We start from the raw sequence: 25,003 nt of genomic DNA, 5'->3' as shown, positions 1-25,003 counted from the left end.
AGACACCCGCTGCCCCAGTTGGGCCGAACCGCTCGGGGGCAACCCGGCGCAGGCCAACAAAGCCGACCAGCTCGGCTATTGCTGTCTTTGTAGCCAAGTTACCACAACTGACGATTTTGTGTGTACTGCTATACCACAACTGGTGCCGCGACCCGGGAACAGTGGTGTGCTTGTGTTTCGTAGGTACCAGCTAACCAAGGTTTGAGAAGAAGAGAAGAGAAGAGAGTGTGAAGGTCAAAGGAATTGTTACGCCGAGTCCAGCGACGGTTGGAAGTAACTCGGCTGGACTGACCAACTCGGCGGACTCGGTGAATGCGATGATCACGGACGCGACGGCAGACGAGGCGCGCACCGTCCAGTTCGATGAGGAGGATGCCCAAGACCAAGAAAGTGAGGAAGATGTTGAGGATGAGTATGAGGAGAAAGCCGAGCTACTCGGCGAAGTCGACGAGTTGTCGCTGCAAGTCGGACGAATGGGTACCCCACGTCCAGTTGTGCGTAACCTGGCGGCCGAGCTCGGCAATGATACGGACGACGAAGATCAAGCCGCCGCTCAAGAGGAACGTCCGCCCCTGATCCCGCGAGCGACGAGGAATGCGGATACACCAAGTGCGAACAAGGTTCTGGGCAGGATCGGAGAGGAGATGCGAGCTCAGAGCGAGTGGATGATGATGTTTGCCCCGATGGCTCAGGCGAGATGGCCGGTGCTGAGGCCCGAGCTGACTCAGCCGGTGAACAGCACCGACATCAGCCAACTGGTCGAAGACACGGTGTTGCTACTCAAGGCGATGGGGTTCCGGTGCACGAGCCGACCCAACAGCCTGCTACTCGGCGATTGGGACCCCAGCCAAGCTTCACGCGAAATCCTCAAGTGGAAGCGTCGGTTGAGAGTCTCGTTTGGTCTCGAGCGGGGGGCCGTCGGAACTCGGCAGACTATTGCGAAACGGGTGGCTGATACTCCGAAGACCGTCGAAGACCCCAGCAGGATCCCCCTGCCGAAGACTTCCGAACGCAAGAGAGCCGAGGTGTTCCGCTCGACTGAGGGTACGCCGTATTTCGAAGATTCGCATATGAAGACGCCAACGCGTGGCAAGCAGCCAAGTGGACGCTACGCTGAGTTGTTTGACGCTGCAGACGCAGCCGAGCTCAGCGACAGCGACGATGGGCGCGAGTACCTGAACTTGGCTGAAGAGTCGGTGAAGGACGTCATCAAGCACCTTAGCTTCGATGACGCTGAAAGTGATCGGACGCAGTACTTGGAGGTTCGCACCCATGCGTCCCTCGACAAGATCCCTATGTTCGAAGGCAAACGTTACCGACGGGATGACTCTCTCCAATGGCTTAAGCGGTTCATCTACGAAATGAAAGGAACTCGGCTGGCGCAAGACCTCTGGTATGATCCATTCTCGCTGAGGCTGGAGCGAGGCGCGAAGAGCTGGTATCGCCAGCTCCCGAAGAAGACGCAACGGAAGTGGAGTCTGCTGAGCGAGGCATTCGCCGACTACTACTGTTCGCAGTTTGACCAGTCGGCACGAGCTCGCTGTTACTCGGCTCAGCGCAAGGACAACGAGCTGGTGTGTGACTTCCTCATTCGTCTCAACGGATATGCGAAGTCGGCGAAAATCCAGTACGAAGCCGGTGGAGCGGATGCTGCTTACCATGTGGAACACTTCCTGTTGCACTGCGGAGATGATGACGTCATGGATCTGCTCTATCCGCAACAGCTCACCGACATCAAGAAGGTCGAGAAGATCATCAACCAGAAGATCCTGGGGGAGCGCTGGAAGAAACAGCGCGACCGTCTCATCGGAAGCCGCAGCCGAGATGCCAAGCGCACCGATTCGCCAAGGCACTCGGAAGCTCGGCGGAGTGAGCCGCGCCGAGATGACCGCCGAGATGACCGGCGAAGCCGACGCGACGATGGTCGAGACCGCCGACTAGCGACAGCGCTGCTGGAGGACGGCCCGTATGAGCTGGCTGAGAGACGCCAATCCAATCGGCGATCCAACCCCTACGACTCGGACAGTGATCAGAGCGACGGCAGCCAGCCGAGCTACTCCGACTCGGCTGCAGACTCGGAAGACGATTACATCGACACCGGGTTCACTAGCGACCGCGACTGTAGATCAGGGGGCCGAGGGAACTCAGCTGGAACACCATGGAGTGATCACCGCAGGGGTCAGCCGAGCTCGGCTGACCGCGCCAGTCGAGGATACGATCGGCGTGACCAGACTGGGCGGCGCAGTGACTCCCGTGAACGCCCCTCGTATGGACCTTGTGCTGCCTGCGGTGGTGCGAACCACTCCGTTCACTACTGCCGCCGTCGCTGCAAGTTCTGCAAGCAATTGCACGATGTCGGTCAATGCTCAATGCGAGCTGTTCCAGCGCTATGAGAAGCTCGCCGCATTTGTCAAGTCCAATGTCGACAAGTCCAAGTTACCTGAAGACCTCCAGGACCTCTACACGCCGAGTGATTTAAACTCGGCGGCCCGTCAACACTGACTGGGTTGGATGATACCGGGCTGCCACAGTCAGCTGAGTCAGCAGTGGAGGCGAACTTTGTGTTTGCCTTTGTGGGTGAGGCAGGAAGGCCCGAGGACCGAGGAGAAGACGACGTATTGGATTGTGAAAGCGATGGACTTGATGGTGAGCTCGGCGAGAGTGGAACAGAAAGCCGAGCAAGATTGTGCAGTGCAGTTGCGACTCAGCGATCGACGGATGTGACCACAGCCACCAGAGTTATGAAGCTGCTCCCTGGGGAGCGATTCGGCTAGTGGTCGTCACAAAAGTTTGACCGCCGAGTTCGGATGATAGCTCTCGTTATGGGAGCAGTGAACGACCGGCGTACAAAGATATTGCTCGACACCGGTGCGAATGTGTCGGCAATAAGCGAAGGGTTCGCGAAGAGGCTGCGGTTGAAGCGGTTCACACGCCAGGACCAACAGATCGGCGTTCAAGGTATTGGGAAAGGCAAAGTGGCGACGATGTCACGAGCGATGGTGAAGGTGACGCTCGGCTGGGAGGTCACGTATGAATTTGAAGTATGGATCCTCGATCACCACGCGGGAGTCGAGTTGATTCTCGGTACGGACTTCATGATTCCGGCTAGGGTCCGCTTGGATCTGTACAACTCGGTGGCGAAGTTACCAGATGAAGTTGTCCTACCTCTCGTGAGGTTCAAGAACTCAGCGGATGAACCGAAGGGCGGCCTCTACATCACAGACGGCCCGACCGAACCGGTGAATCTCGAGAGCCGAGTTCCCACCGAGTTCAGGCTGATGAGGGATCAACCGAGTGATGAAACACATGACTTCTGGGTACGCCAGACTAAAGACTGGGTACCGACCGTGGTATTCGACCGGCGTAACCGAGTGGCTCGAGTTCGCCTGACCAACCTTAAGCCGACTTGGACGTGGTGCCCAGCACATTTCCCAGTGGTTGCCTGGGCGCCGCATGGGGTGTTACCGCCCGATGGTTATGTCAGGCTGCACTCGGCGAAGTACAAAGATTGGCAAGTCATGGCCTACGAAGCTGCTATGGATAAGGATCTGCTGCAAAAGGAACAACAGCTGTACGCCGAGTGGCTGGCTCGACAGCCGTCAGCTGTGGACCGTAGAAACTACCCTGAACCGAAACGGTTGACTACGTGGCCGTCTACCGAGCAGCGGGATTCGGCACTGACTTGCGCCCAGCAATGGGAGAAGTTAGCCGAGTCGGAGGAGCGAGCCGAGGCAGAAGCAGTCGATAGTCCACCCTCGACTCTGACAGAGCCAGCGAACTCGGCTACCGCTACCCTAGCGCCTGAGGAAATAACATTGGGCGCGGAGCCTACTGCTGACTTGGTCAATGACCCGCCTAGTCGAGCAGAGATCACAGTGACGGCTGGTCAAGAAGCGCCCAGCCAAAACACCGAGGCTTTGGTTCGCCACGACGACGATGCCGCTGATAAATTGGACTGTGCAGCAGATGAGTGTGAAAGTGAGCAATCCAGCGATTTGTCTGACTGGACGATCATAGACGACCCCGGGCCCAAGCCGCCGAGTCCAAGACTCGAAGATGAGGTCGATGTGAGCGACGAGCCCATGTCGTCAGACCCGGAGGAAGACCTGCGCTTACGTTATCTTCTGGCAGCCAAGTACGAGGAAGAGACAGATGGCCGAGGCGACTCGGCGGGAGGCTCAGCCGAGTTCGAGCACCAAGCAACGAACTTGGAGCTCGAAGACTATGCTCGCGAGTTGGCGTTCCTGCCCGATCTGACTGAAGCGGTGTCGACGCCACTCGACTATGAAGCGCCAAACGTTCGGAGCTCGGCGCACACTCGGCCACAGTCTACTCGGCTGGTGGAAGTATTGAAGAGCCATGAAAAGATCATGATCTCCAGTGGTAATGCCCTACCTCCACCAGCATACGGCGTAGTGTGCGACATCGACGTACAGGGGCACCCGCCAATCCGCCAACGAGCCCGCCGAGTTCCGCTGAAGCATCTCGGCAAGTTGTACGAGCTGCTCAAGGCGCTGTTACGAGCTAGGCTAATTGCCTTCTCGAACAGCCCATGGGCATCACCCATCGTGATTGACCTAAAGAAGAATGGGGTCGACATTCGGCTGTGTATCGACTACAGGCTGGTAAACGCGATTACGTTGCTCATGGAGTACGTCATGCCGCTAGTGGACGATCTCCTCACGGAGTTGGAAGCGTACCTATGGTTCTGCTCTTTGGATGCTGTTAGCGGTTTCTGGGCGGTCATGATGACTCGACGGGCGCGTTTTGGATCTCGGCTTTTGTTTGCGCGCTTGGCCACTGCGAGTGGCTGCGGATGCCCTTCGGATTAAAGAATACCCCGATGATCTACCAGCGCCTTATTGATAACGCTCTGTGGGGTTACGTACAACCCAAGGGCGGCTACAAGGTGTTCGCCAAGCGCATCCAACAAGCGGAAGCCGCCTCAGAAGCTCAGCGGAAACGGCTCGCAGCCGACATCGACTTTGAAGCCAGTGGCCAGACCAAGTTTGAGGCCGACCGCCGAGCTCAAGCTGAGTTTGACCCGTTGGAAGAAATCATTAACAGCCCAGAAGCGGACATGTTCCGGACGGGTGAACCTGATGAATCGTGCCTTGCACCGGTTATCGACCGGCGATTGTTTGTGGACGATATCTGCTACGGTGGGAGGACGTTCGACGATTGCTTGGGGACGCTTGACCGATTGCTGCCACGCTTCACTGAATGCCGCATCAGCGTCAGCTTCCCGAAAAGCATCTTCGTCCAACCTAAAGTCGACTTCCTGTCACATGGGGTGACCTCGGCTGGAATCCAAGCCGACCAGAAAAAGATGCTGGCGATAGCCGGGCTACCGTTCCCGACGACGAAGAAGGGGATGCAAGCATTCTTAGGAGCGCTGAACTACTACGGCCGGTTCATCCAGAACCTGGCTGTATATGGGGCGGCCCTCTATCAGCTGAAGGACGAAGATTTCGGACCCGGCGGTGATCTGACGGCCGCAAAAGCGGCGTTCGCCGAGTTAAAACAGAAGGTGGTCGACGCACCCATACTCCGCCACTTCAACTCGGCTGAGGACGTCCACGTTATGCTATTCGCCAATGAGTGGGCTCTGAGTAGCACGCTGATGCAGCTCCACGACGGGAAGCTCCATCCAGCGCGGTTCTGCGGCCGAGTCCTCAAGGATAATGAACTCGGCTACCATCCCGCCGAGAAAGAGGTGCTCGCATTGCTGCAACTCATCAAAGTGTGCCACACGCTGCTAGCCGGGAAGACCATCCACGTTTACACCCGCTACTCGACCCTCGAATGGGTGTTCCAGTCGAAGTATCTCTACGTCAGAGCAGTCAGCTTTGCGGTACTGCTATCACCGTTCCACCTAAAGGTCATGCGGGTCCGCAAACGGGACACGGATTTCGCCCAGTTGCTCCAAGCGTCCATCACGTCGGCAGTGGGATTGGACGAGCTACTAACGCATGTCGCTCCACCGTCCAAGAACTCGGCTGTGGTCCGCATGGACCCAGAATTGCCGTATGCGCATGTGCCCCGAGACTTCAAGGGACACGTCCTGTCGTTTGACGGATCGGCGAAGACTGCTAAACACGGCGGGTTCGGGAGTTGTTCTTGGACCCTGTGGCGTTTGTCAGACTGGAACATTGAGATCGCTGCGAGCGCGCACCTCCCATCGACTACGGTGAATATAGCCGAGTACACCGGCATGAACAATGGAGTGACCTCGGCCATTGAGCGCGGGGTGACGGATTTGATCATCGTGGGCGAGCGATCCAGCAATCCATAGGGGTGATCGCGTGTAAGAAGGAGGCATTGCAAGTCGAGTTAGCACGCCACAAGAAATTGGTCAGCAAGCTGAATTCAGTTCGCTACCTCCACGTAGTGCGTCTCTACAACTCGGCTGCTGACTCTTTAGCGACCGAACCACTGGAAACCAAAGCAGGAAAGGTCGTGCTAAGCGCCGGACGGAAAGCCGAGTTGAAGACCCTAAACAGGATCTCTGAGGTCCTGTACGTGGACACTGACTCGGCTGCAGCCTCGGCCGAGGGTGTTGAGATGGCTGCCGTGACAAGGAGTCAAGTCCGCCGAGTCCGTTTCGAAGACGAAGCGGCAGAACACCCAGTCCCGAACCCAGCTACGAATGAGGAAGCCGAACGTAATAACTTTGAACGAGATAGCCGACCTCCGCCTGCTAGACAGCGGGTGACGGGAGAAGCCGAGTTCGGTAGCGCAGCACCACCAGCGAACCCAGCTGAGCTGGTAGCCGAGCTCGGAGAAGCCCGGGAGCCCAACGCCATGGACATCGATCCGGTAGTGGACCAAGCTGAGCGCCGCCTGCGAATAGCAAGAGCTCAAGACGAGGAACAACGATGGGCCGACTTGAAGACCTACCTGAGAGGGGATTATGCGCAGCTCACACATCGGCGAGCTCACAACGCTGGGAAAGTTGCCGACGAGTTTGTGCTCAGCGAAGACGGGCTACTGTACCGACAAGGCAAGGCCAGACCACCTGGCAACTCGGCGAACTAGGCTTATCCCTTCGACTGGTGGTTCCGACGACCATGATAGACTAGGTCCTGTAGAACTGCCACAACTCCATCGAGGGAGGCCACCAAGGGATTGTGCGGACATACCACAGGGTCAGAGCCGACTACTACTGGATTGGGATGAACGCAGACGTGGTCAAACATGTCCAAGCGTGCGAAGACTGCAGTACCAGTAAGAGCAAACCGCACCTGAAGGGCTATTCACCTGGCAACGTAGTGTCTGAGCGACCGTTCCACGTGGTATCGATGGACTTTGTCATACCACTGCCGAAGACTCGGCGGGGCAACACTGCACTCCTGTTATTTCAAGACCACTTCACCGGGTTCGTGATTGCTAAGGCGATGAGTGAGACTGGGGCACTTGAGGTAGCGAAGGCCTTCGAAGAGAACGTCTTCCGGACATTTGGAACTCCATCACTGGTGCGCCACGACAGAGATCCCCGGTTCATGAGTGAAGTGTTCCAGAAGTTCTCGGAGATGATGCAGTCCAAGTCGAGAGCGACGCTGAGTTACCGGCCACAAGCCAACGGTCGGCAAGAACGCTCAGTGAAGACCATGATCCAGACTGTGCGTGTGTACGTGGAAGACCCTCTCCAAGCCGACTGGGATGACGTAGCCGAGAAGCTCGTCCATGCCATCAACAATTCGAGAGACTCGACTCGGCGGGAGACCCCGTTCTACCTGGTACACGGATGGGGCGCTCGGTCTACACGCAAGGCGATGACCGAGTCAGTCAGGCTCGGCAGGGGCAACTCAGCTGACTCAACGAGGGCAGCCGAATGGCGCAGGGAAGCAAACCGACAGAGAGAGGTGGCTTTGAAGCTTGCGGCCGAGTTCCAGTTGAAGGAGAAGAATCGGAGAGCGAAGGAACACAATGACGGACTCAGCCGAGTCGAGCAGAGAGCTGTCCCAGCCGGAGAGGAAGGGACGGATACCCCAGCGAACTCACCCGAGGGAGCAGCCGAGTCGACTGAGGAAGGTGACGAGTTAGCCGAGTCGAGGAAGTCACTATTCAAGGAAGGTGACCAAGTTTGGTTGTTCATGGAACGAGTCAAACCTGACTTGACCAAGAAGTTAGCACATCGATGGCATGGGCCATTCCGAGTGAAGAAGAAGGTGGAGGAGTTTGCCTACGAGCTCGAACTCCCGGACAAGAGCGGATACCGTTTCTACCCTGTGGTACATGTGTCACGTCTGAAAGCGGTCACGGGACTCGGCGAGCGACCGACAACTAGGCTAGTAGCCGATTTAGCCGAGTCGAATCGTCTCGACTTTGACGAGGAACTCCTTCCTGAAGATAGCTGGGAGCCCGACGAAGCAATGAATGAATACGAAGTCGAAGCCATCCTGGACGACGAGTTGCCGCTCTCTACAAGCACCTCCAGAACTCAGCGGAAGTTCAAGGTCAAGTGGGTCGGCTATGATGAGCCAACCTGGGAGCCGCTGTCGAATTTGTCGTGTGGTGGATTATTGTTCGACTACTTACGGCAGAAGAAGCGTGAAAACCGTCTGCAAATGGTGCAAGTTGCAGACGAGGACTAAAGCTATTGCACCAAAATGATGAACCCGCCAACTCAGTGAAGACAGCAGGCTGAGTTGAGGCGAAGGAAGCTACTGCGTCAAATTGCATACATCACATGAATTACACCGAAGAATGATGGGAAAGGAAGAAGAGCTCGGCGGCTGAGCCGCACGTTACGGAGACGAAGGACCCTGTGAATGCGCGGCAGAGGACACGACGGTAGCAGCAGCCGCTGCGAGGAGACCAATCGAACCTCCAGTGTTCGTAGCTGAGCCGGCCGAGCTATCCGCTGCTCCCGCAGTCTGCACAGCCGAGTCCGCTGAGCTTGAAGCCGGAATAGCCGAGTTGTTAGCCAGAGGGACACTCGATCCTGCGCTCGACTCAGCTGGAGACCCAGGCGACGCCGGACCAAAGAGGGAAGCCGTGGGAGAAGGGCTGCACACGTTAGGCGACCCGATCAACGGAGACGCCGGATCCGCATCGCCAGCGGCCCAGCCGAGCTCACCAGCTTCACAACCTTGGAAGATGTGGATTCCTGCACGGTTGACCGGAGTCGGAGCACTTGACGAAATCTGGGGAGGCGCAGGCTCGTCGAGGTCCACATCTTCATCGACAGCATCCTCGACTAGGCGCGGATCCACACCAGCGGGAGCGACAACCATGAATTCCAAGTTACGCGTCCGGAAGCAGGTGTTGTACGGGTGCGTCGCTGGGTCGGTCAACAACCAAGCTCGCCAAGGCTCGGAGTCGTCTATAGACTTGGCTTCAGCAAACCAGTCTCTGCCCGCAGGAATCCAAGCAAGGTTGACCAGCGGATACAACGGGACCGACGGCTCGAAGAAGAGCTCCGCGTCGATTTCCGGGGCAGCAAGCCCGCCGAAAAGCTTCATCACTGCAGTGAACAGGTCGTCCGGCAGGATAGTCATGAGACTTCGGAGGGCATCGCCTCGACGCTTGCGAGCCAACTTGTACAGCACCCACGTGTCATACATCTCGGCTATCACGTGATACGGAAGCCCCGTGTGAAAAGGCGGATGTAGCCCCATCAGCACACTCGACTCGACCATCCAGTGACACCGCTCGAACAGTGCTACGAAGAACTTGGTAGGACCCTCTTTGTCACAAACCGAGTTCGGAGCCTCCCCGCGGATCTTCACGAACACTTCTGCGAGACGCTCCATCAAGGTCACCGACTTCACCGAGTTCGTCAACCGGCGCTTGGCATCGTTGAGGACTTGAGGGGAGAAGAAGATGGGAGTCTTGGGAAGCAGACGAAGGAGCCGCTGAGCCGGGTGATCCGGATGGTAGACGTCCGCGAACGCTTTAATACCAGCGAGGGAACAGAGCGTAACCGGCACACTACCCTTCCCCGACGCGTCATCCACAGTGACCTTGGCCGTTTGATGGCTGAGGATAGTCTCCCAGCACCACCGAGACCCGTAATGAACGAAGCGGATGTCACTCAGCTGAGCTAGCTGGGGAGTGATCCGGGCATCTCGGCCGACCGCCTGGCCAGCTCGAGTGCGCAGCTGAGCGAGCGAATAGCGTAAAGCTGCAGCCAACTGAGGGAGAACGTGGGCGCCAGCGTCATGAGCGGTCACGATAGGCACCGACAGGGTTGAAGCTGGACCAGCAGAAATAGGCGACGGCGAAACAGCCGAGCTCGATGGGATGCCAGAGCTCCCAGCCGAGGTTTTAGTCGAGCTGGAAGCGGCAGAAACCTCAGTCGGACCGACGGCCAAGTCCCCAGTCAAACCTCGCTGACGCTTGGACAGGCGGAGGCCCTTAGCCGAGTCCGGAGACGCAGACCTCTTCGACTTCTTTGACCCTGCCGACTTCGACTTCGACTTCGACTTGTGTTTGTGCTTGTGCTTGTGTTTGTGCTTGAGCTTGTGCTTGCGCCTCCGCTTGCGCTTGCCCTTACCGCTCTGCTTCTTGGAACTCGGCTGTGAGCCTGAGTCACCTGACTCGCTGGACGGAACGAGAGGCGATTGACGAGCAGCCATGTAGCTCTGGAGCTTCCCGTGCGGAGGTGGGAGCGCAGAAGCTAACGAAGCCCGGCGAGATGCGTCAGGGTCGGCCGAACTGAGCTCGTCAGCAGATCCAGGGTCGTCAGCCTCAGACTCAGAGCTGTCGGACACAGACAACGGATGTGCTGAGGTCCCAGGAGCATTCAATCCAAGAGCCGAGCCCGACGAACAAGAGGAAGAGCTACGCCGAGCGGACCAGAAGACGAGATAGTCAGGAGTCTCTAACAGATCCAAGCAGTGAGCGTTCAACACTCGTGCAGTAGCCGCAGTGGAGCGTAAAGGGCGACCCGATGGAGAAGTCATCCCAGCTGAGCTCGGAAGAACCGCTGGCCGGGTCGAGACCACTGACGGAGTGCTCGGCATTGGGGTGACTACAGTCGATACCACCCCGGACAGGCCACGACGACTCTGGGCTTGATTGGTAAACTGGGAACGAGTACAGGCCAAGAGCCGGTGAGCAGCCGAGCCGGGAGAAGACTGCGAAACCCGAAGCGGAAGTGCAGCGGAGCTGTGAATTGTACCCGCAGCCGAGACTCCAGCCGCCGAGCTCGGCGCAATCACAGCGTGCGTTGTAACAAGCGCCGGACCGGGAGCAGAGGAACCCGGTTGTCCTCCGACGCCGACAGTTGATGTCACCACAACCGAGCTCGGCACGCTGGTCGAGGGAGGAACCCACCGGACACAAGTCGGGAACGGAACCGAGGCAGGAAGCGACAAAGCGGACGGAGTTGCAGCAATGTCAACAGATCCAGGCACCGATACAACTGCCACTCCGCTTGAAGGCGTCTGCACCGGGGAGGAAGGGTAAGGCACGAGTTGCACGGGCGGCACACTCACGGTCGGGCCGGCGGGCCCCCCTGGAAGCTCGGCGGAATCAGACACTTCGTTGAACTCGAACGAGAGGTCCTCTTCCAGTGAGTGAATCTCGTCGCCGGCCTCCACATTCACATCGTCGACAGCCAACCCGGCTAAGTTCAAGCTCGGCCGGAGCGATAGGTCGCATGCAGCGTCAGTCTCTTTAGCAGCCTCTTCAAGCTGAACCAACGCGTCTTCATGGCCGACCTCACCAGGAAGTGGACACGCGTACGGCTGCTCGAGTGGCTTCTTGGGCGTGCGCCGAGAACCAGCCGCCGTCGCCGACTTCGGGTTTGAGTAGCGAAGTAATTTTTCGGCAGGCGTCAGAGTATCCAGCTGAGCTCAGTGAACCTGGTCGACCGACTTGCTGCGGCGACGGCGCGAAGCAGAAGTGGACACAGGCGTAGAAACCGCACCAGCCGACACAGGATTGGCGACAGATGATGCGGGAGACTCGCTTGGAGGGGCCGGAGCCTCAGCCCCAGTCAGCCGAGTTGATTGTCCAAGGAAGGAACCAGCCGAGTTCACGGGCGCTGGCAGAGTAGTAGCGGCACCGTCCGCTCGCGGGTGGATGGTCAACTCGACTCGACGAGTCTCTCCAGCCGGGATGTCCATCACCTCCGGGAAACGTTGAGCCAGGATCCGGCTAACCGAGCATTGAGCTGCAAGTCAGCAGGGCTCAAACCAGGCGCGTCCAACCCGGCTGCAGCTGCAGCAGCCATGTGAGGATCGTGCATGGGTAAAAGACCCATGCGAGAAATGACGCGCTTCTGCCGGAGGATGACCTCACGCTGGTGTTTAATAGTAGCCTTGGCATCACGGAGAGATTGGGCGTCTCCAGAAATGAGTAGCCGAGCCGACTCCTGCAGTTGCTCGAAGTGCTTGGTCGAGATCCCCTGGAGCACAGCGTACTCAGCGTGACGAGCCGAAAGAAGTTGAGTCAAGCGCTCAATTTCCGAGTCGCGCTCCCTGAGCTGTTTGCCGAGATCCTTAGCGTGAGCGAGAGCCGACTTCACTTTATCATCCTGAGACTTGCGGGCCGATTTCAAGGAAGCTTCAGATTCGGCCATCGCCTTCCGGAAGCTGGTCAGGAGGGGGGACGATTTCTTCGACTCGGCTTTCCATCGGTCACGTTCTTCCTCGACAGTCTTCAACCGTTCCTCAAGGCCAGCCTTCACAGCCGCCTGTGAATCCAGCCGCCGAGTCAAGTGTCCGAGCAGACTCCAGCTCGACCCTCAGTGCAGCGACGTCACTAGCTTGACTTGGAGGTTGGTGCTGACCGCGAAGGAGGCTCACGAGTTCGCTGACGGACGTCGCCTCGAGGGCAGCTCGGCGAACCTCTCTATCAGCCGCCGGCGCGGGACGAGTGATCACGAACGACAACAGCCGAGCCAAGTCCGCGTTCTCGATGCGGCGTTGCTCGGACTGCGCATGGATCAGCGCAGCGAGAGAGTCGAGACTCACCGGCCCAGCCGAGTCCGACCGACCAAGGTCGGCGGCGCCCGAAGTGGTGTCACCACGCGGACTCGGCGAGCGGCGAGGAGAAGTGCGAGATGCCGGCTCGGACTCCCGGTCGAACTCACGGGAAGTTGTCAGATCGATAACAGGGTGTTCCTGCCCATCGCTGACCCCGCGAGCCCGGGACGCCGAGTTTACCAACTCAGCGGACTCCTCATCTCGCGCAGGAGGATGTGAAGACTCCAAGGCCGACGCAACTGAAGCCTGTGAAGATCAGTAGAAGAAGGGTCAGCAGCAGGATGGATGGAGCCGTCGGAGCCGGAGAACGTACCGGAGGAGCGGCAGGAGCGCCGGACGACGACATGGCGCGGAGACTTGTTCGCTGCCGTTGGAGTTTTGGCCGAGATTGGACTCGACTCGAGGAGTGATGGTCAGGTCCCTCACCAACTCGGCTCGGAACATGACCGGGGCGGTTGTGGTGTAGGAAACACCAGATTTCGCACGACCAACTCGGCTGGAGTGGTACACTGTACCGGTAGCCGAGCTCAGCCGAGTTCACCAGCTTATCCGGACACCTTATCCGGCTCAGCCGAGTTCGGAGAATTATCCGGATAGCTTATCCGGCTCAGCCAAGCTCAAGCGTCGCCGAGCTCAGCGAAGGGTCGGCCGAGATCCAAAACCGCCCACTTTCATTTGGTATTTGTATAGGAGCTTAGGAATAGTGGAGGTGCCCCTTAAGGGCGCCCGACAGAGATAACAAACAACAGAGCAGAATTTTCTAGGCCTATAGCACGTGTACACGTTCCGGTAAGTCCCTGCACGGGGCCGGATTATGTCTGCTGCCGGTACCCGAGAGGCATAGCTTGTAGGGTACTCGGCTGGCAGCGCCAAGAGATTAAGGTCGGCCCGGGTTGGGCGCGTGTCTCGCCAAGCGCGAAGGAAAAGTCTCGCCCCGCTGCGAGCCGGTGTTCCCGCACGTTCCGGGCACTGATTGCTGAGTCGAGAAGCCTTTGCTCTCGGCGACCTGTAAAAGCGCTCCGTGCGCCGTCGTCCATCCTTTGGTGGAGGGCACAGGGTTGAGTGAACGGAGGCCGTCGAACTCGGCGGTTCTCCGGAGGAGCGATCTTGGTTGGCAGTTCTCGGCGAGAGGCGAGACACCCGCTGTCCCAGTTGGGCCGAATCGCTCGGGGGCAACCCGGCGCAGGCCAACAACGCCGACCAGCTCGGTTATTGTTGTGTTTGTAGCCAAGTTACCACAACTGACGATTTTGTGTGTACTGCTATACCACAGTGCATCTGTCTCCACTGGAACTCGGCGCCTGGTCGAAAACTTTACTCACCTTCTCGATACTACCCAATAGATACATGTCGCTCTGTGATACCACACTCGTCACACGGTAGATCGAACTACCCCAGTCAAAGCGAGCGGACCCATGCATTGAGATGCGCTGGCCCAGCAGCTTGCTTGCCAAATTGTTGTCTTCCTTCGGAGTCAGCAGGTGTGGGAACACGCTGGCCGAAGTTCGATCCGTGATCGTCACGCTTGTTCTCACGGTCGCAACAACCGACGTCTTGGAGCTCCTTTCCAATCTTTCTAGCTCCACCGCGACATCCTCGAACCATTGCAAGAAACACCAGTTCTTCACCAAGGCCTCAGTGCCATATTCTGTGTTGAATACAACGTCTGCAGCCATCGTTGCCCGCACGAACTCTAGCTGGACGTTCTTGAGGAGAGAATCCGCTTGCAGTCCGCGATGAAACAGGCGGTAATATTCTGCAGTTGCATTCCAGTGATTGGTTTTGGTTGGAATGCCTGCGAGAATCCCAAGGTGTTGGCGCCTCAGGGTCTGGATCTCTGTCTGTAGCTGCCGCGAGTCCTCCTCGAGCTGAACCACCAAATCTCCCTGCTTCTGTCTGTATCGTCGTTGGTTTTTGCGCCGTTGCCTCCGTCCGAGATCCTCACTAAGTTCCAGCAGCTGACGAATCCTTGTTGGATCACTGCCACCACCATCGATAACGAGGTTCCCGGAATTTGGGCTGGAAATTGCGGACACCTTCGAGCGTTGATGTGCGGTCAACTGTGCTGGGTTTTGATGCAGCATACAACGGAGTGTCTTGAATTGGTTTTTGCGCTCTCGACGGGGAAATGCTAAAGCCACGAGACAAAAGTACTAGCTTCCCAGTGTTGCTGCGTTGATCAGGGAGAATGGGGAGCAGCAACTACGGGCTGGAGACATCATTTCCTATTGTCATCCTATGTTTTTCACATGAAGGTCTCTGGCATCCTTGTGATCGCGGTGAATCCTGACGCCGACGACTGCTGCTGCTGACCACCTGAACCCGGCGCTGGAGATGGTCCTCGAGTTAAAGTTGTTCATGGGGCCTGGACGTGGAGCTGGTGGTGGCTGTAGAGCAAGAGGGGGAGATGGATCTCAAGAAGGAGCAGGACGTTGAGCGTGGAGCAGGACGTGGAGCAGGCTTCCTACTAACAAGATCTGACTGATCTAAATACCGTTTTTTAGTATTACAAGTACTCATTGTCGGTCTCGGGGCTCTAGTACTGCATGCACTCGGTCTCGATCTCGGGCCTCTAGTACTACATGTACTCGGTGTCTCGGGTCTCTAGCACTGCATGTACTCGGTCTCGGGGCTGTGACGATAAGCGCAGAAGACCACGACGCAGTGCTCGCCCACTCAGCGTATTTGGGATTGCGAGAGAACCGCGCCAGAGTGCAGTCTCCGTTATCAGTAGGCTATAGTATGCAATACTTAACTCAAGTGAACTACACTGGGCGATAATGCCTGAGAGCAAAGCTTCAACTGCGACAGGAGGCAACAGGAACACGACCGAACCCACTGCCGGGTCACAATACTTCACACTCCCACTTCGTGTTGCTTGACTCCTCGTGAGCCAAAGTTGTGCTTGACGCGCGCAACTACTCGCTGTCCGGCACGGGCAACACGTTCAGGCGCTGGCGCAGCTTGCAAAACTGCTGCGGTCCGAGCGGCTTCGTAAAGATGTCCGCGATGTTGTCCTCGCTCGGACAGTACTTCACCTCGAACACATCCCGCTCCACAAAGTCTCGGATCTTGTGAAACTTCAGATCCACGCTTTTGACCTTGTAGCTGCTGCTCACTTGACCAATCACTTGAATCGCAGCTTGGTTATCGTCATAGAGAACCGTCGGCTGCGTCGGTCTGACCTTCAGCTCCTTGAACAAGTTGAGCGTCCACATCAACATGTTGGAGCACTCACTAGCAGCCACGAACTCGGCGCAGCACGTGTCGTCCGTCATAATAGACTGCTTCTTGCTCTTGTAAGCAAAAGTGCAACCATTCAACTGCAGTACAAACCCTGTGATTGATCGACGGTCATCTTTTTCATTCCCCAAGTCTGCATCTGCAAAAGCGACCAATTGCATCCCCAGGCGACTCTGGCTTGTACCAGACCAGGCCAAACTCACGCGTACCCTGCAGGTACCGGAGGACGCGCTTGGCCAACACGAAGTGCTCCTTCGTGTAGCAGTTGAGAAACTTGCCGAGCGTCCGCACGGCGTTCGCGATATCCGGCCGCAAACAGCAACCAAGTACTGCAATGAACCCACAATACTTTGATAATCAACATCCGGATCCATGTTCACACATACAGGCTCCTGATCCGGATCTCCCGGAAGCGGGAAGTTTCCCTTGGCCTGCGGAGTCGGCACCGCCTTACACTTGGCCATCTTAAAACGCTCGAGCAGCTGGTCGATGTAACCACGCTGCGAGATAGACAGCATCTTCCCCGGAACGTACTTGATCTCCATGGACAACAAGTGGCTGACCTCACCAAGGTCTTTAATCTCGAACTTCTTCTCGAGCTCACCGAGCACCAGCTCCGTGTTCTCCTTCGAAGCAGTTCTCCTTCGAAGCAGTTCTCGTTCGAAGCAACAATCGCAATATCATCAACGTAAACAGTCAAAAAGATAGGACTGCCCTTCACCCATCGAAAGTAAATGCCAGCATCCATCTTTGAACGTTGAAACCCGCACTCACGCAAATACTTGTCCAGCATTTGATACCATATCCGTGGGGCCTGCTTGAGACCGTACAAGCTCCTCAGCAGCCCACACGCGCCCAGACCCATCATCGAAGAAGTCGGGCTGCTCCATGTAAATCTCACAGTCAATGGGGCCATTCAAAAATGCCGTGACAAAATCAACATGGCGGACCAGCAATCCATAGTCCAATGCAAGCAGGAGCACCAGCTTCACTGCCTCTGCACTCACCACCGGAGCGTAGGGTTCCCAGTAGTCCAGCCCATATTTTTGTTGGCACCCTTTTATTGTGATACGAGCACGGTGTTGGACCACCTCACCTCGGGTATTTCTCTTGCGAACAAACACCCACTTGCTCTTCAGCACCTTGGCTCCCTTCGGCCTTTCCACTAATTCCCAGGTGTTGTTACGAATGAGCTCACCAAACTCGTTGTACAACGCTTCCACCCACTTCTCTGCATCCGGAGCATTCAATGCAGCATCCGCGGATGTTGGCTCCAGCATCGAGTTGGCTGCTTGGATAACCAGACTCTCTGGGAGCTCAATATCATAATCACAGTAGCGAACATTTGGCTTGCGAATGCGCGTCGAGCGTCGAAATGATGCGCCTGCACCGGTGTCCTCCTCATCATCATCATCTTCATCATCACTACTTGACGACAGAAGTGCTTCTCCCACTGAGCTCTCGGCCCTCTCCACCGGTTCACTGGAAGCGACAACTTCATCACTCTCTGCAACATCATCTCCGTCTTCGTCTTGGTTGTCATCAACAATCGGCAACTCTCTCAAAGAAACTGAGCGACGACGGTTAAGTACGCCCTCAACTTCCTCAGAGTCACTTTCGTGCTGATCCTGATCAACAGCCGCCAAGGCTTCACTCGCTTGCTGCGGCGCGCTTGCAGGCGACAACTGGACAGCAGCAGGGGATGCTTCCGCTGGAGGCTCACTCCTCGGTTCAGACACAGGCAATCCCATGCTGACCGGAGGCTGCTCCACCACTGCATGCAAGTCATGACCATCAACCAAAGGCACCAGACGTTGGCACTTTGCAGGAGGGGCGCCAGCTCATCATGAGTCACTGCAGCCATAACCGGGAGACGTACAAGCGGGATAACATCAGGAAGGACATTGCGACCACGTTGATAACGATTCGCAATCAGGTGCTCTACATAAGAGCGCTCAACAGTCCATCCCTCATCAAACTCCACCGAACGACGCTCTTCGATATTTCCAGTCCTTAAATTCAACACCCGAACTGTTGCATTTTCTCATCGGTTCGGAGGTCGAAGATTTACTCGACTCAAATTATGGCTTCAAGATGAATTGCTCCTGGACCGGACTGAGCAGATTCAAGTATGCACCCTGTAGGTGCAATGGGTAACAGTCTATTTGTATGAGTTGCTAGATTCCTACATGTCCTGGCAGTGCTGAAGGTTTTCTCGCTTCCATAGCAGACTCTAAACAAAAATGAATCATTCTCACATTTCCTCTCAAGTCCTCAAGTCTCCAATCGCATCCAACTCCGACTACTTCCTCTACAAGCCTCTCTACCTCCGCCTCGCCTCGACGTCCACGCTTCTCCAAGTTTGCATCCGGCTGGCCGAGCCCCGAGGAGTGCAACAACTGGTAGCACTTGCTTCCGTCCGTGGAGGATTGGGAGTACTTTTGTCGACGAACAAGAACCGGTGACCAGGTGCGAGCCGCTGCCCGCCTGTGTGAAGAAGACGTAGGTCGCCACGCCTACCTGTGAGCAGTATGGAGCCGAACGCCCCTGCTTGGGATCCAATGAACGCAATCGCCCGTCTCGTGGAGACGATGGCGTCGCAGCGAGAGGAGCTGCGCAATCTCGTCAACACCCTCTCGAACAATCCGTCAAATGAGCGCCGAGTCGAAGGCATGTCCCTGACGACGTTCTCCGGCAAGAAGGGTGAGTCGCTGGACCTCTTCCCGGATCGGGTCCTAATGTACTTGGAAGCGAAGAATATCGACTACAACGCTTCCCACAATCAGCAACGAATCGTGGCTATGGTGGCCTCCCATCTCAAGGAGCCTGCTGCGTCATGGTACTACGCGTCGAAGTCGTCCCTGACTACGATGGATGCGCTGGCCGAAGGCCTCCGTCGTGAGTTCGTACCTATCGACCTTCAAGAACGGCTCCGCAGCGAGCTACAGCAGCTGCGAGAACGAAAATGTTCCGACCTGGATGACTATATCGCTCAATTTCGACAATTGCTCTCGCAGATTCGAGGTATGGGCGACTTAGACCAGGTCACCTGGGCCTCGTGCAGAAGACAAGAGAAGAAGTCATTTATCGCCGGTGCCAAACAGTTTCGGACGCTATGGCTGTCGCTCAGCAGTATGAGCGCTCGCACCCAAACAGTTATCCCGATCGCAACGAAGGTACCAGCCGCTGGGCACAGCGAGGACACCCGCAAGCTCGCTTCGCACGTCCGAGATACCCGCATCAGAATAACCAGCCAGAGCCCATGGAAATTGGCACAGTGCAGGTGTCACGCGAGGAGTGTCGTCGCAAACGTCTCTGCTTCTATTGTAAACAAGCAGGGAACATGCTCAATCGCTGCCCAAAACGCGGCAACGCGTCGGCTAACAGGCGCGTGTACGTCTCGCAGATGACTTCAAGCCCTTCCCGTCACGTGTCTCCTGCTGAAGCCGCTGACAGCATTCATGTGACCAGAGTGATTCACTTCAACATGGCTCGCATCGGCGCAAATGACCCTGGCAAGTCGCGCCAAGGGGAGCTGCTTCGCAAGAATGTGGTGATCAACGGCAAGTTGGCTCGTGCTCTGATTGACAGCAGCGCTGACACCAATTTGATTCGACCAGGCTACCTGACTGGACACCTGATAGAGCGCAAGGTCAACATTGAAGGCTTTGATGGTGCCCGCCTAGAGAATGTCGTAGTGAAAGAAGGGGTGTGCGAGGTTACGCTGGACCAGCAGCGATTTCTTGACGTCAACTTCACCGAGTTTGATCTGCCTGCCAGTCACGACGTTATCCTCGGAAAACCGTGGTTGACTCAATTCAATCCTCGGATCGACTGGGCTACGCACGAGATTACGGCGGACGTTCCTTTGATCACACCCACGTTTTCCTTTTCCGTGTTGAATCTGTCGGCCGCGTACAAGGAAGTCCCTCTCGAAGTCGATGAGTGCAGGCCTCCACTGAAAATGGGGATGCCAGACCTCCCTCCGCGGTCACCGTTTGGGTTCGAAGCAATTCCGGACTTGCAGCGTGCATTCTACGTCAAGGTGAAGCCATTGCAGCTGAAGTCGACGTGGCCTCGATATGTGCAGTCAATTCTCAATGAGTTCCGCAACGTTGTACCAGAGACACTACCCGCTGGGCTCCCTCCACAACGTGCCGTGGAGTTTGAGATCGCGCTGAAGCCTGGAGCGATGCCGCAGAGCCGCGCTCTATTTCGTCTATCAAAAACGGAGCAGGAGGCCCTCGACATCTTCATCGCTGACATGCTGAAGAAAGAGTGGATTGAGCTATCTAACTCTCCGTGGGTGTCGAATGTGTTCGGAGTGCCGAAGAAAAACCCCGCGACTGGAAGAGCTCCAACGAAGTCGGAATGGATAAAAGCGGGTGATCCCACACAGCCAATTCACTGGGTGGTGGACTACAGATTTCTCAACAGCCAGACACTTGTGCCTAAAATCCCGATACCGCACATCGATGAGCTGTTCGACCGAATGAGTGGTGCAGACGCTCGATCTCGCACAAGGATACCACCAAATGAGAGTGAAGCCAGCTCTACGTGCGCCTTGCGAAATGCGAGTTTGGCCAAGCGACCATCGACTTCTTGGGTCACACAATCTCGGCTAAAGGTCTCGCTGTAGACTCGAAGAAGACGGAGGCAATTGAACAGTGGTCCGCGCCGCAGAACGTGAAGGAACTACAAAGTTTTCTCGGCCTGGCCGGATACTATCGCCGCTTTGTTCGAGATTACGCCAAACTTGTCATGCCTCTCAGCAACTTGGTGAAAAAGGACTCTGGTTGGTACTGGGACGAGGAACAAGACGCTGCCTTTACAGCAATTAAGGCCGCATTGCAGGTTGCCCCCGTCTTGCGCCTTCCCGACTTCTCCATGCCGTTCTGCATCACGACAGATGCCTCGGGCTATTGCTGTGGTGGAGTTCTCTCACAGGTTGTGAATGGAGACGACCATCCCGTGGCGTTTTACTCAAAGAAACTATGCAAGGGTGAACTCAACTGGCCGCCGCATGAGAAAGAGCTGTTTGCAATCCTGCTTGCCCTGAAAAAGTGGCGTCACTACGTGTATGGCGCACGCTTTACCGTATTTACCGACAATTCAGCTTGTCGATGGTTTCTCTCCCACCCTCGCGTCTCCGGGCGTTTGGCGCGGTGGCTAGACTACTTCAGTCAGTTTGACTTCGAGCTGAAACACGTTCGAGGTGAACAGAACGTTGTGGCCGACGCACTTTCTCGTCCTCGTGCAGATGCAGCTACCTCCGACATGAAGGAGAACGTGGTGATATTTACTCCGTGCGAGCCGACGAGCGCACAATCGGACCCAGAGCTGTCGCCTTCTTCGTCGGGGGAGGAGGTGATTCCATCTCCAGTTGCTGTTCATGCAGTTACCTTCGATACTAGTACAGTTACCCTCAGCCAAGACACTAAGCAAGAATTTGCTGAGGCCTACACCAAGGATGCGCTGTATGTGTCGTGTAGGAACACGCACTAAATTATATAATAGCACACTTTCCCCACCAACAACAACCACCAAGTCCCGATGACTCAATGGGCTTGTTAGGGTTAGAACCTGAAGGCCCAGGAACTTTCCCTTGCACCGGGTTGATGTTTCCTCTGTGCACCGTGTTTCCGCTTAGTCAACTGACGGAAACCCAGCGTCACCAGCCACGAGCAAAGGCTGACACGCTCTCACACGCAATATAAACCTCGCAGGCCCTCAGGCAGGAAGGGTCCCAGCCAGTCACGGCTTGATACGAGGGTGCCGGAGCTATACTCCGGCGGGAAGGATAAATGGAGTGCGCTCTCGCTCCTCCACTACACGGTGATGACTCGCCCTTCATATACACGACCACCTCTTCTCTTCTCTTGGCCTGACCACGGGTAAACGCACGCTACGATACTAGCAGGCGCGTCCACCGACAGTCATAATCCTACCAACAGGTTTATCCAATTGCTACGGGAACTCACCGATAGCCCGGCCGTCTTCCTTGAGTGGTTGGGAGGAAAAGCTGTTCTGTTATTGTTGCCCAAAGGGCTTATCTGTTCTATCTTCTCTTTCCTATGGTTCAATACAACTATCTAGTATAAACGCGTCCGTTTTGGATCTTCCCAAGTAACCTCAGAGCCCTCTTGAAGGCTCGAAGAGTCGCCTTAGGTGCGGAACTCAGGCCAAAGTTCGCCGTAGGTTCGGGTCGTCCTTGAAGTCCCGGTGTTGTGTGGACACCACGGCTCGAGCTTGAATGTCGACGAGTCATCGTCATCTGTCCAGACTGGCCAATCAGCGGCCGTCGAGCACCATCGAACGAATGGCGATGTGCCTCGACCCGCCGGTTGAGTTGACGCCGAATGCCGCGGGGCTTGCCGTGAGCTTCACTCAACTTTCTCGACACCACATATGCTTCAGTGCAAGAAGGTCAAACCGCTGAGCTGGAGTTCGGAACTATCGAAAAGCTGGATGGACTAGTGTTTTTGGTGGATAAGCAGTATCGGCGTCGTCTTTGTGTCCCTGCTGATGATATGCTGCGGACGAAAATCCTCGTGGAGTGTCACGACGGACCTGGTGCAGCGCATCCAGGGCAGGACCGGACACTTTCTCGAGTTTCGCAATGGTACTTCTGGCCCCAGCTTCGTCGCGATGTCAAGGACTATGTGTCGAGTTGCCTCACGTGTCTGCGGTACAAGACAAGCAGCAAGAAACGCAATGGACGCATGATTCCTCTCGACGTGCCAAGTGAGTCTTGGGAAGTCGTTGGACTCGACTATGTGACCGGATTGCCAGAATCTGAAGGCTTTGACTGCATCCAGACTGCTATTTGCCTACTCTCGAAGCGGCCTAAGTACGCACCCACTGTGACTACAGCCGACGGAACCCAGGCTGCTCGCGTCTTTTTCGACTCGGTGGTGCGCCACCATGGCCTCCCTCGCGCTATAGTAAGTGATCGTGACCCGAAATTCACAGGCGAGTTTTGGCAGGAGTTGATGCGTTTGCTCGGGGTCCAGCTGCGGATGACGGTCGCTCACAGGGCTCAAGCGGATGGTCAAACCGAGCGGCAGAACCGCGTACTAGCTGACTCACTTCGGTGCATGACGGCTTACCACGGCAAAGACAGGGTAAAACACCTCGGAACCATTGAACTGGCGTACTCAACACTGAAAAACAAGGCTACAGGGTTCTCTCCGTTCGAGATCGACACAGGGCGTCGCATTCGGCATCCGGCTGAATTGTTTCGTGTCAATCCGACCGAACTGGCGAAATCCCCAGCTGAATTCGCGGTGCAATTTATTGACGAGCGCAGGAAAATTGTCGATGCAACCCGACAGCAGCTCCTGTAAGCACAGGGACGCGCAAAGGACAACTATGACCGCAGCCGCAGCAACGAGCAGTTCAAAAATGGTGATTTAGTGCTGCTGAGGACGGACAATATCCCGCTTCTGCGCGTCACACTCGACAAAACATCGGAGAAGCAGAAGCTGGCACCCCGCAAGATCGGCCCGTTCAAGATTCTCGAAATGATCAACGAAAATGCAGCTCGACTAGACCTACCAGCGTCAATGAAGCCCTTTCACCCCGTGTTCAACGTGGAATTGCTGGAGCACTACCCCGCACCGGTCGCACGATTTGATCGCCGCCCTGCTGCGAAGAACTTCCCGGTGGCTCTCGACGAAGAGGAGTATCACGTGGTCGAAGCACTCCTCAAGAAGCGTCAATTCAACCGTCAACGGGAATGGCTAATCAAGTGGCAAGGTTTGCCTGAGGACGAAAGCACCTGGCTTCGTGAACGTGACGTGAAGCACGTTGTCCATTGGCGACAACTACTTGCTGACTTCAAAGACAGACAGCGTGTTCGTCAGCTTTAGCGGGGGAGAATGTTGCATTTTCTCATCGGTTCGGAGGTCGAAGATTTACTCGACTCAAATTATGGCTTCAAGATGAATTGCTCCTGGACCGGACTGAGCAGATTCAAGTATGCACCCTGTAGGTGCAATGGGTAACAGTCTATTTGTATGAGTAGCTAGATTCCTACATGTCCTGGCAGTGCTGAAGGTTTTCTCGCTTCCATAGCAGACTCTAAACAAAAATGAATCATTCTCACATTTCCTCTCAAGTCCTCAAGTCTCCAATCGCATCCAACTCCGACTACTTCCTCTACAAGCCTCTCTACCTCCGCCTCGCCTCGACGTCCACGCTTCTCCAAGTTTGCATCCGGCTGGCCGAGCCCCGAGGAGTGCAACACGAACGCTATCCGAGTTCTTATCAAAACCCACAAACATACCCAGCTTCCCAGGGTTCTCCAACTTGTTGGCTCGCAGCTTCTTGGGAGTGAACACATGCACAATGCATCCCCACACTTTCAGCACTTCAACATCCGGACGCTCTCCGAATCTCCGTGCGTAGGGTGTCTCTCCACCAAGAGCGCTTGACGGACTCACATTCACAACCTCCAGAGCATACTTGAAGGCCTCACCCCCTAGACTAGACGGCATGTTGGCGGTCGTCAACAGACTCCGGACCCTCGCCATCATAACGCCGTTCATTTTCTCGACAAGGCCGTTCTCCTCCTGGACTATAAGCATTCGTCCACAAGAACTCTATTCCTCTCCCCCCGGAGGAATGCTTTCATCTTGTTGTTGACCAACTCTTTGCCTTGGTCCGTAGAAAATACCTCGATGCGATGACCCTGCGCTAGCAGCCATTCCAGGTGCGAAGTAACCACTGCTCGTGATTCTTCCTTCGCTCGCACGAGGAAGCCCCATACATATCGCGTAGCCTCATCCTGAACCAGTTGGAAATGCTGGTATCCATCGTAC

At 56.2% G+C, this 25,003-nt stretch overlaps 3 protein-coding genes across 3 annotated transcripts; 1 reads left to right on the top strand and 2 right to left on the bottom strand.

Annotated features, from left to right (window-relative positions):
* Positions 1-317: 317 nt before the first annotated feature.
* PHYSODRAFT_474393 (hypothetical protein) lies at positions 318-2,393 on the top strand (the record flags this gene model as incomplete). Its single annotated transcript, XM_009518300.1, has 1 exon — positions 318-2,393. The coding sequence occupies one exon, from the start codon at positions 318-320 to the stop codon at positions 2,391-2,393; it is 2,076 nt and encodes a 691-aa protein (XP_009516595.1).
* Positions 2,394-8,750: 6,357 nt separating this feature from the next.
* Positions 8,751-13,284, bottom strand: PHYSODRAFT_322855 (hypothetical protein; the record flags this gene model as incomplete). The annotated part of the gene is made up of 5 exons (XM_009518299.1): positions 8,751-11,747; positions 11,823-12,108; positions 12,162-12,646; positions 12,696-13,184; positions 13,252-13,284. 5 exons carry the CDS (start codon positions 13,282-13,284, stop codon positions 8,751-8,753), a joined length of 4,290 nt encoding a protein of 1,429 aa, XP_009516594.1.
* Positions 13,285-14,236: 952 nt separating this feature from the next.
* On the bottom strand, positions 14,237-14,869 carry PHYSODRAFT_422295 (hypothetical protein; the record flags this gene model as incomplete). The annotated part of the gene is made up of 1 exon (XM_009518298.1): positions 14,237-14,869. A coding segment is annotated over one exon (633 nt), but the record flags the coding sequence as incomplete, so codon positions are not given.
* Between the last annotated feature and the right edge of the window lie 10,134 nt (positions 14,870-25,003).

The sequence above is a fragment of the Phytophthora sojae genome, assembly GCF_000149755.1.
Source record: "Phytophthora sojae unplaced genomic scaffold PHYSOscaffold_1, whole genome shotgun sequence".
Taxonomy (NCBI): Eukaryota; Oomycota; class Peronosporomycetes; order Peronosporales; family Peronosporaceae; genus Phytophthora; species Phytophthora sojae.
Note: the sequence above shows the minus strand (reverse complement) of the source record. Positions and strands in the feature narration are given on the sequence as shown.